This window comes from Barbatula barbatula, assembly GCF_947034865.1.
Source record: "Barbatula barbatula genome assembly, chromosome: 5".
NCBI classification, from domain to species: Eukaryota; Metazoa; Chordata; class Actinopteri; order Cypriniformes; family Nemacheilidae; genus Barbatula; species Barbatula barbatula.
Genome location: NC_136769.1, coordinates 19,422,761 through 19,434,573, shown reverse-complemented (window position 1 = coordinate 19,434,573; position 11,813 = coordinate 19,422,761). Strand labels below are relative to the sequence as shown.

Here is an 11,813-nt window from a genome sequence, read left to right as displayed (position 1 = left end):
ACAAAAGATTTTGCCAAATGGACACGTGCAAATATAGAAATGATAATAATCGAGAACTCTAAAATGTAACTTTAACACTGCTAAACAACAAAATGAAACAAAAAAGACATCCTGACACTGATACCCTTCAATCAAAAATGGAAACTCTGTCATTATTTACTCACCCTCAGATTGTTCCAAATCTTTGTTCTGCCGAACACAAAGGAAGATATTTGTAAGAATGTCAGCAACCGAACAGATCTCATCCCATTTACTGCCACAGTAGGAATAATAAATACTATGGGGGGTAATATTTGTTTGGTTACTGACATTTTTCCATATTTCGTCCTTTGTGTTCAGCAGAACAAAGATATTTTAACAGGTTTGAAACAATCTGAATGTGAGTAAATGATGACAGCATTTACATTTTTGGGTGAACTATCATAACATAAAGGTGAAAAAGGCTTCTTCAAAGGCATGGAACAAAAGAATAATTTCTGGTTCCTTTCATTCCAAGGTTCTCAAAAACAAGAAATGACATTCTAACCTTTATGTCATCTTTAGAAAGGTTGTGTGAATGTTAAAGGTTACTTATGGCACCATACAAATGCACACAAATAACGTATTTATTGAAAATGAAAAGTTTCATGAGTTGTCTAGTTATTGTATCTCTTCTCTTCAACTGTAACCAACGTTTCAGACCCTGTGGTCTGCGTGGGTCCAAATGCCCCAGTATAGTGACGGGGATACTATACTTCCAAAAACCACCGTTCTTCGGATGAGAAGTTATACCGAGGTTCTGACTCTCTGTGGTCATGAAAATGTACCTATTTGCCTATATACATCATGGCCTCCTAATCATCCCCATCCCCGTAACTCTGTCTCCTCTTCACCAATAAGCTGGTGTGTGGTGGGCGTTCTGGCGCAATATGGCTGCCGTCGCATCATCCAGGTGGATGCTGCACATTGGTGGTGGTTGAAGAGATTCCCCCTTCCATGTAAAGCACTTTGAGTGTCCAGAAAAGCGCTATATAAATGTAACAAATTATTATTTCGACAAATAAAAATATCCTAAACTTCAAGTCAATTATCTGCCTGCACGCTGGTGATTTAAATTGACTTGCTGCACCTAAACTAATGCGGTGGCTAATGTGACATCATCACCTCAGCGGTCAAGGGGGAGGAAACTCCAAAGGCTGATGGCTTTTTATTTGCATGGTTTTATTTTTAACATGCCTAAAACACAGTTGTCGTGTAAATGAACCGCCAAAGCATATAAAAAGTTGAACATTTTCAGTTGAAAACAACATTGTATAGACAGCCTCTTAGGCAGAGCATTTTGATTAAAGACTACAGAGACAAACATTAACCAGGAACTTGCATAAAGAAAGGGAATATGGTCAAACTTCACGAAACACGCACTAATGTGTCTGGAGTGAGTCACCTGTGAGTCAGACACTTCAGATGGCTTTTCGGTCAGACTGCTGCTCTCGGCAGGGACCAGATCATTGTATTTAACACTGACGTCTTCATCAGAGTAGTGCAGACTGCCGGGACTGGGCCGAGGAGGAGATCTGAAAAAAAGTGAATCACACAATTCATAATTTGGGTCAGTAATTCAGCTCTCATTAATGATAAGCATGTTTTGTCATTTTTAAGTGGAGATAAAAACTATTTCAAACTATTTCTTTAAAACTAAGAAATCAAAAGGGCTACAGAATCAATTTGCCATCTTTGAAGATCTGTATAATACAGTCAACCCCACCTTTCCTATAAAGAAGCATCCTTATGGAAGAATTAATTCTCAAAGCTCATTTCGATTACTTGAAAACACCCATAAAGACTGAGGTCTGCACACGGCAGAAACAATAACAACGGATGATGAGCATTCCAAAGGGAAAGGAGCAGCAAATCATTCCAGTGTCTCCTGTAGACAGATTTAGGGGTTATGGGGGATTAGACTGTATTTCTTTGAACCGCTTGAAAAAAATGACGGGAGAGCAAAGACTGCATGGCAAGATGAGTTTACTTCATTTGCCATAATGAGGTCTGATACGCTCAAAGCCAAGGTCACTGGAGACATCAGGTTCTCAACTGAGGATCTTAAGCTGCCCTGGCTCAGAACACCACATCAGTCGGCTCAGAATATAAATCAAGCAGAGGAAATAAGATTTAAAGACGCAAATTATTTAAGGAACATATTTGGGGAGTCCTAATTAGGATGCAAGAGGGTTTTCAAAAAACATGGCAACCACCAGCCATCCGCATCAATGGAGGACGTATGATGCTTTGTTCAAACTGACAACCAGCAAGAGGGCCATGCGAGAGTTGTATGCCAATGAAAAGCCGTGGTGGTGGAGGGGTTGTCCCAGCAAAATACAGGGCCCCTGGGATAAAGCAGTGGGACTTGAGGGGGAGGAGAGGGTTATGACATTGTGTCTGTTTAAAATTCAGAGTAGGCTAAGATTGGAGACAGGCAGAAGCACAGAGGCGGAGCCATGTCAAACAGCCCCCAACATCCCTCGACAGGGTTTCAATAATTCACAAGCACAGTATCCCCCCATCGCTCCACTACGAAAGGTTTTCTTCTAGTTCCTCTATGCTTGTCCATCCAAAACAAACTCTTTCCTTCTTCTACATCCATTAAATTTTTCTATTAAGACTCCATCTAGTCGGTAGCTCATTAGCAACACTGCATCCGTAGTGGAATACATCCACTGCCCAGTGTCCTTTGATCTCCATACAGGGCCTCAGCAACCGAACAGAAGACCAGCACAACCCCCCCCTGCACATTCCACCCTAATAGGCCCACAGCGGCTACTCCAATTACCAGCAGAGGAAGCTCGCAGTAGACTCATCCCTTCATCCAATCAAGCTAAGTGGCCAAACTCCAAGAAACTTCAGATCCTTGCTGTTAGAATGATGCAAATGTTTATGTAAATAATGTCTAAATCTGAAATATTTGCTGCTGTTAAGCTACTGAGCCTGGGTTCAAATGATAGAGAGTCTGAACAGATTCTTGTCGGAGGGTTTCAAAACATGTAGCCTACTAAATTATGAATTTTACATGTTGAAAGGGGTTTTCAAATGATACAGTTTCGGTTAAGTTAAGCACAAGTTGGGTTTTTAATTGGACTGATGAGGTAACCACAGCAACAGCTAAAAGTTCACATGAAATCAAAGCTTACCCGGTTTACTTTGTTGTGAGTACATATTACTAGTTTTGTGGTAAACAATTATATGTGCAAGGAAATCGCAGAAGCAAAATGAAATACTTATCATGGTTGTATAGTTTTAGTTTTGACATATATTTGAATGTCATTTACCCAGTATAATATATATTTTTAATAACATAATTAATTCAAATTTAAGTGGCAATTAGTGCTAAAGAATTTATAGAAATTATATTCATGCAATATTTAAATTAAAAAGGATTTATGTAAAGCACTGGCCTCGAGTACGTTATTGCTTTTATAAAACGGTTACGCCAGAATCTATATTAAAGATAAAAAATACGTATCAATGCAACATTCATGAAGTAAAATCACTTCCAAAGCTATTGACCAATCCAAATCAAGGACTGGAACTAACCGTTTTGTAATATAACTTAAATAGTGTAATATAATTATATAGTAATAGATTACGTTTCCTTTTTAGCAATATTGTTGTTTGCTTTATCATTTGACTGTTGATTTCTTATATTGCAATATAGATTACATGTATTTTGTTTCGACTCAGTTTTTAGTCATTTCCAGCCAATAATTGAAGCTAATGTTAATTAACTTAAACTCATGTAGGTTTATTGCTAATGCAACATTTAAAATTATTCATTTGAAATCAGCGAACAGAAATGTTTCATTAGTTTTAGTTGACTGTAATAACCCTGGACAGTCAGTGACAAACCAAAACTGCATCAATACAATTATGAAATAAATGACTTTTCAAAAGCTCCTCTTGGTCATTGTATAACTAGATTAATGTCTTTAATAAAGAATTACGTGGTTCAGCATTACACCATAGACAGAGTATTTCTGTCACGAATATGACCTTTTGTATCCTGCACGATGGGAAAGAAATGTGTTGCTGAAGCTTACATAAATGGTCACTTCTCCCGCTTGTACTATGAATGCCAATAAGAAATGAAGGAGGGGGGTCTTAGTCGTCCAGCTTCCGCAGTCTGGTGTGTTCTTTTTAGCTGACAGTGGGCAGTTGGAGATTTGAAAAGAGCGACTGTCATTAAAATCCATGCCAACTCTGTCCTTTAAAGAATGACTGAAGTAGAATTTAAATCAACTTCTGAGCCAAAGCTCGGTGTGCGGAGTGAATACATTCCACTCTCGCTGTGTTTGTAGCCATTCGGGAATGAAATCTATTGTGTAAATAACGTCCTCAACCGAATAGTGATATACAATATTAACCTCAAATGCCAGGAAAAAAGCATTACATTAGCCAAGCAAATGATCCCAGCACATATTTATGATCTAGGGCTCTGTGAATTTATAATGGATAAATCACACACACACTGACCGGGTGTAGATTCCGTTTTTGCGACAGAAGGAATTTTTCACAGAAAGTCGACGGTTGTTGAGCTCCAGGGCGGGAAAACGTCCTTCATCCAGCCGGACCATCTCGCCGTGGGAGAGGGGCAGAGATGTGCAATTGGAGTGGGCGCCTACAGAGGACGATAAGAAGAGGGTCTATGAGGACTTGAGGTAATGAGTTATTTGTGATGTTAATTACATCGCTTTAATTGCATTGCTTTGTGCGGAGACATCTACAGGATTTAATAAACAACATCCTATAAAATATGTTTTCAGACGTGCTTGCCATGCGTGAGAGCTTATATCTCACAAGAAATCCCAACAAACCTAAGGTATGACTACAGTAAAGCACATCTCAAGCAGCATTGTTTAACCTCCATGTGTATGTGGCGATGGCACTGAAGCCAGTCAAACCGCAGCACTAAGTCATGAAGCATGCAATCCCTAAATTCAGAATACCTCTGATTTCTGAAGTCCTCCTCACACACAATGAGAGTTGAACAGAAGCGTGATTTTTAAGGAGGTCAGAAGAGCACTCCACCCAGATGTGGACAGTTTGATTACCTTGGGGGACAAGCCGACAGCAGTAGATCAGGACTGAATGGGTGGTGTGAACTTTGAGAGAAAGCCCTTTGTGCTCCACACAAACACTTTCCTCCTGTTTCACCCATCCACAACCCTGTTTAGTGATCCTGGCACAGCACTAAAACTCTGACCAAGCACTGATGCAGCCATGTAAGAACACCTCCCACACACACGACTAACTTTTTCCAGACCCCCCCCCCCCGAAAGATAAAATGCTTTGTACGTCCATTTGCAATCCAAATAACCCATAAACCCATCACTACACCCAGTGCATGTGCTGTCGAGAATGAGATTATGAAGGACTAAAACATAGTGAACCGTTTCTTCCCCAAAGCATATTGAACGTTCTGTGCGTTCTACAAAATCTATGTATAATAATATTTAGTTTACACAATTCTCAGGTGAACACCCCCTTGTAAGAACAATCTTTCCCGCCGATAAAAACCTATTTAGGTACTTAATGGCCAAGCCACCGTGCTTTCTGTGAAACTCAGATCAGCCAGAAATGTTAAAGCTCACAATTGTCACTTTCTTCGTCCAGCTGAGACGAGAAGCGAGATGATAAGTGGCGTCATTTTGGATTAGACGGCAGACCACCTCACTCAGGCAGCAAAATGAGTCAAGCAATCAAGTCGTTAGAAATGACCAACAGCAACTGAAGCAAATAGACGCCGCTATTGATTCCCGAGCCACTCGCAAGTGGAAAATCACTTTTTCTCACAGCAGCCTGGCAAAACAAACCGGTGGTGGGAAAATGGAGCTGAACTTAAGTCCATTTCATTGAATCAGCTGAAAGGCAATCAGGGTAATTGAGGGATATTGCAGATCTATTTCCAGTATATTTTCACCGTATCGACCTACCGGAGTCTGTTTTCTTGGTGTACTTTTTACTTTGCCCTCGTATGATGAGGATGAACACCAGCAGGAGGATGAAGATGAGGCCGACGAGAGCGATGACCACCAGAAACCACCATTCCTCGTAAAAGGGAGAGACCTTTTGAGCTGATAAGAGAGAAGTAGAGCAAAAGCAATGGTTTGTCGACACGATATATTGTAATGTTGAAACGTTTTCGAAGGTGCTTGCTCGAGGTTACTCACCTGATATTGAAGGAGATGGAGCACTCGGTGAACCATAGCCATAATCATTCACCGCAATGACACGGAAGTCATAAGTGACTCCTTCTCGGAGCATATCCAGGTTTAGAGTGTATGACGTCACTTCTTTAGGAATGTCTTTGATGAGAATATCCCACAATCCTTCGTCTGTCGACGGTAAAAAATGTGTTATGATTTCAACATTTTGCAATGTTAAAATAACTTTCTTCCAGCTGTACGCAAACCATTTGTAATATGCTTTTCCCAAAATGTGTTACCATGGTAAGGATTGTGTTCTTTTAACATCCCAAATAGCCCAAAAGGGCAACACTGTGTGAGCCAACGGCTTGAGTTCGAGGGCTGTAATCTGTCTGTTTCAGCCAATGACAGACTGGAAAAGTTGTCAGGAAATCTGCTTGTGAATAAACAATTTCGGTTTCATCGTCACATGAACTCACCAGAAGGTCTGGCCTCTATGACGTAGCGTGTGATGGGGGCTCGTCCGGGGTCACCGTTGGACCAGTGCAGGGTGAGAGCCGAACCGTAACGAGAGATGAACGGCTCACCTGGAGGCCCCGGAGCACCTGTGACACAAATGAAGGAAAAAAGCAACTGATTGCAGCAAAACTGCAGTGATAAACACAAAAGTCTATCAGAATAAAATCTTGAATAGTAGAATGAAAATCAGGCAACAAGACCTTCTCCAGGGCCAGTGGTGATGTTTGCTTCGATTTCAGGACCGTAGGTAAGGGTTTTTGCGCGGATGCGGAAGGTGTAGGTCACTCCATCTGCCAGATCCTTGATTTTCATCCACAAGGGGGCGCTGCCTTTCACATCCACTGTGACAATCTTACTGACACCTGAAGTGTGAGGAGAGGAGTCTGTAGAGGAAACACTCAAACTCTAGATACCATGCTAAAGTCAAAGAACGAATCCTAATATTAACTCTTACATACACATTTCTTTGGCCAAATTTATGAAATTGCTCAAAATGAATTTCTTCGACAATAAACACATATAATAAACAACATACATTTTTAAATGTATATTTAATAATAATTGTTTTATAAATAAACATGTAGAAAATATATATGATTTTTTTTTAACAAAAATAATGTTTACGATGTGTACACCTTTTTTGTTTTCAATGTTTAAGGAAAATATTTCTCCACTTATTATTATTAAATCAGAAAGTTTTTAAAGAAAATCACAATTTAAAAAAATTAAACCAATTTAAAAATGAAGCAAACACGAACTTGGCACATGCATTTTATATGAGACATTTTCTCATTTACCTCATTATTATTTGTCACCGACCCATTTGTGTGAAATCACACACTGTTGAACTCCAGGAGTTAAACTAATACAACACGTTGGACTTTTGCTTGCCTTGACCACTCTGGGGCCATTATGAGGACATTAGGGGACCACAGTAATCCCTCTCTGATCCCATTTTTATTTATTTGGCTGATACATCACACCCATGAAATGTTAAATGCATTCAGGGTCAAATGTTTGACATCTGTGCGATAAAAACACTACGAGAGTTAGGATTAACTTCATGTGTGTGGGAGGTTTCTCACCATCCACTGGAGTGCAGGGTTCATAGACCACACGGTAGCCCTCCACGATGCCATTGGGCTGCTTGGGCTCACCCCAGGACATGTTGACAGAGGTAGTGGTGAGTTCACTGAAGTGAATGAAACTGGGAGCACTGGGAGCTGTGGAGGGAATGCAACTCTTTAATAATTCACTTTCCGGAAATGGTGTTGACTGATTTACACAGATAAAGATACAGCCAAACACCATACGAGTGTGAAAATTTATGTTTGTGAATTGACACAGCTACGAGTTGTGGTCAGTTTCCCAGTATTTGCATCTTTATAACTACGCATTACGTTTCAGATCAATATCAATTGTGAGGTCATTTGAATATAGTCCACGTGAATAATGTGAGTGAATCAAAGACACATGATAAAATACTTTGTTGTCAAAGTTGACAGGCACTTTTTATGGGTCAGATATTCGCAAAACCCAGGGAGAAACATAAAGCGTGATAATAATGATATATGACAAAAGGCGAAAATTCTGAAGGACAGCAGCTAAATAAATGTTTTAAGAAGCAATATCATTATGTCACCAATATATATATGGTGTTCTTGTTCTTAAACTAGAGAATTGCATTACCAGGGCAAAGATCATGGGTTAGTGTCCCAGAGAACACATCATAATAATAATAATACATTTTCATAACCAGTATTTCAAGGACAATAGGGTTGTCTCAAAAAAAGCATTGCTCTAAATACACTTTGTGATACATCTTTAAAAATCATAATAAAATGACGTTCAAGTCAGTTTCTATGTAAACAAAGTGTGGTGAGGGGTCAGGTTAATCTCCCAGTAATGTAAGGAGTTCTTCTGCCCTCCAGAACATTGGCACATGAGCTTGTGTTGGCTCATCTCCCAGAGTTTCACCGAGCCAAGACTCAAGCTCCCTTTACTGTTCTCATTGTTGCATCCTCACTACACTGTCACACTCTTCAAGGGAAGCGGAAAAGGCGGAATTAACTTTTCTACATCACTTGGCGCACATCTTTTCTTATGCTGACCCGCCAAAAAACTTCCCCTACATGTGGCCCATTTTCTCAAACCCAGTTCCCAGCTCCCAGTCCTTGGCGAACTGTCACAGGCTTCCGTTTCGAGAGCCAACCCTTTATATGACTTAATACCACAGCCTCCGTGACCTCTGTAAGACGTGATCCCTTAAACAAAAAAAAGCAAATACGCTCCCCCAAGCTGTTTTAGTTTTAGAACAAGGACCCATTGGCTGGATTGAAGTGGTTTGTCTTCTCACCTGCTTGTTGAGTGCGCCCTCTGGTGGGCAGTGAGCGTGGGCTGTCGCCTGCTGCGTTGAAGGCAGCCACACTGATCATGTAGGTGGTGTAGCCGGTCAGGTTTTTTAATTTCACGCTCAGCTCGGGCAGGAACAGGGTGCGCACTCTCTCCGTCTCATTCTGAAGCTGAAACTCCCAATAATAAATCTGGACAGACAGATCACAAATCACTTAAATGAATAACTCGAGAAGAAGCTGTAAATCTGACGGACTTTCGAGTAATCAGAGCAGTGGTTATTATATTTGGACGCAGTGGCTCTCAAAATGAAATGAATAAGTGCTCTGTCACATTAGATTCGAGCAATTACTGTTAAAGTACAGCTTACCTAATCATTACTCTGTCCAAACAGAATACAATACAAGTCTGTTTGTGACCTGCACTGAGATTCTGGGTTAGCCTGGACGTTTCTCAATCAGAAAGTTAAAAGAATGGGAACTGATGAGAACTTTGGTAAGATTTTGATGTAAGTTTTCTTTGAAATACTGTATTTTAATACTTTAATGTATTTTTCCAGGTTCAAGTTAAACTCGACTACTTGTGACTCAATAAAAGTGTGAAGCTCGAAATGTTTTCTAACATTGTTTCTACTGAAGTATGTGTTAACACTGTTAAGTGTAAGTGTTGCCTGGCCAGGGGGGCTGCTAGATTTTTATAGACTTATTTAATTAACACTGCATATAGGAATTTATAGTCTGTCTGATTTTTGACCTGTGTTTTGACTTGCATAACCTTATATGTTTTGCTTATTGTCAATGTTTTCTTGTACAGCTGCTTTGAAACAATGAAAATTACTATAACCGCAGCTATATTTTGCAGTCAAAATCATTTCTTTAAACAGTGGAAGAAGTGTTCAAGGGTAGACGGAGTTCTTGTTGTACATTATAGGTGTCATTCCTGCGTGTGGGTTTACTTTACATACATAAGGTTAATAATGTTATCAAAGTCATTTATTTTAAAATGTTGGTGATTGTAGTGGCACAAAAATGACACTTGCCCTTTAAATTATTCAAAATTTCAGGATCCATCTGGGGCACTCCACATCAAACCACATGCACTCACAAAGACGACACATCTCAGCGACGTGTCTATGGTCGCCCTGGTGGGCGATAACGTATGTGGCCGGAACGGATGCTTGGGCCGGACAGACGGACGTATTATAAACGTAAATAGGACACATATGCATGAAACGCAATGAAATGTTACATCCAACCTCCCCCTGGTCGACAGAAAAGGTGCAGGGCAGATGCCACCAAAAACCTCACATCCCAGCCCATCAACCGCCCCCCCCCCCCGTCGACATAAAGGGCGGAGGGCCGACGTGGGCCAAATAATCCAAGGCCGATTTTGCTTCCCAGTCCGCCCCGATGTTGTCTGAGGTCTACTTATGAAGTTCTCGCTGTTTTTACATTCGAAAACATCAAAATCAATAAGTAATAGGCTATTTTCTACCCGGGTTTTGAGGGCGGCTCAAGAAACGTTTGGTTTCACGGGCGTGCCGCATTGAAAGGAAACGCCCACTGCTATGATTGGATAGCAGTGTGCGTAGTTGTGTTACTTTAGTACTGTCATTTCGCGAACTAGTGGGCGGGGTTAGAGTAGTAGTCATGGATACTCTTCTCTGGAGGCGGTGTTCAACCTATCTGTGACATAGATAAATTGGTACATCAGTTGTCATTTCAGTAAAAAGGGCGTTTTCAGTTCTGACACTTAAAGGATGTTCGCTTGAATATGACTTCCTTTGATATAACTTAAAATTTGGCTTAAAATGTATGTCTTAATTCATCGCCCCTTTAAAGTGATAGTTCACACCAAAATAATTGAATTTACATGATGGTCAAAGCCTGACTCTTTTTCTTCTGTGGAACACAAAAGAAGATATTTTGAGAAATGTCTCAGTGGTTTTGTGTCCATACAATGGGAGCCAATGTAAATATAATCGGTTATGTTGTGACATGTCATATATGATTAAGTTAAGTCTTACCTTATAACCTTGAATATCCCCATTCTGGGCCTCCACAGGTGGAGGGTCCCACGTGACATCAAGCTGGGTCGCCGTTGAGGACTGGATAGCCACATTCTGAGGCGGGGCGGTGGGCACTGGTGAGCACAAAGACACCGAATCAAATTCTTGAGCGACTGCAGAAAAACACCGACACAGTTTGAACCCTTTTAATAGACTTTATACCGACTGACAGCACTGCCGCAATATTTTTATTAGTCAGTGCCAAATGAAAATATTGAGTTGAAGCAGCAAGGTAGAATTTCCATGTCCTTACCGGCCTCTCCCACAAACACTTCCTGCGGCGAGCTGACGGGTCCCTCTCCCACCGCGTTATACACGCTCAGTCTGATCTCGTACCGCTTGTGTTTATTCAGGTCTGAACAACAGAGAAAACGCACACGGGCGCTATTCAACATCACGTGATAAAAACTTAAAGTGGTGCTAAAACATAATGATCCGGCTCCAATGAAGTGTGATGTTGCGAGAAAGAAGTCAATGACAGTGCAGAGAGAAATGAGCGCAGTCAGAGAAGACACAGACGTGGAGGAGAGACAAATGAGACTGGGCTCTCGTGTGAGCGAGCAAACGAGGTGTGAGAAAGAGTTGTTACCAGACTTTGAAGATTGAGTTTGGCAGGATGATAGACTCACTGGATGGATACAAAGTGTCCACTGCCATTTGCGTTGAATTGTATTGCACATGCAGATTTATAGCCA

General features: G+C 40.7%; 1 protein-coding gene across 1 annotated transcript in view; it reads right to left on the bottom strand.

Annotated features, from left to right (window-relative positions):
• Positions 1 to 11,813, bottom strand: part of sdk2a (sidekick cell adhesion molecule 2a) — a 48,523-nt gene that overhangs the window by 1,766 nt on the left and 34,944 nt on the right. Inside the window, exons 34-43 of the mRNA XM_079457762.1 lie at positions 11,372 to 11,473; positions 11,077 to 11,192; positions 9,055 to 9,241; positions 7,784 to 7,921; positions 6,899 to 7,060; positions 6,659 to 6,784; positions 6,204 to 6,368; positions 5,967 to 6,107; positions 4,507 to 4,651; positions 1,424 to 1,553 (exon numbers count right to left, since the gene is read on the bottom strand). Of these exons, the coding sequence (XP_079313888.1) occupies positions 1,424 to 1,553; positions 4,507 to 4,651; positions 5,967 to 6,107; positions 6,204 to 6,368; positions 6,659 to 6,784; positions 6,899 to 7,060; positions 7,784 to 7,921; positions 9,055 to 9,241; positions 11,077 to 11,192; positions 11,372 to 11,473 (1,412 nt within the window). The remainder of the gene's footprint in view (positions 1 to 1,423; positions 1,554 to 4,506; positions 4,652 to 5,966; positions 6,108 to 6,203; positions 6,369 to 6,658; positions 6,785 to 6,898; positions 7,061 to 7,783; positions 7,922 to 9,054; positions 9,242 to 11,076; positions 11,193 to 11,371; positions 11,474 to 11,813) is intronic.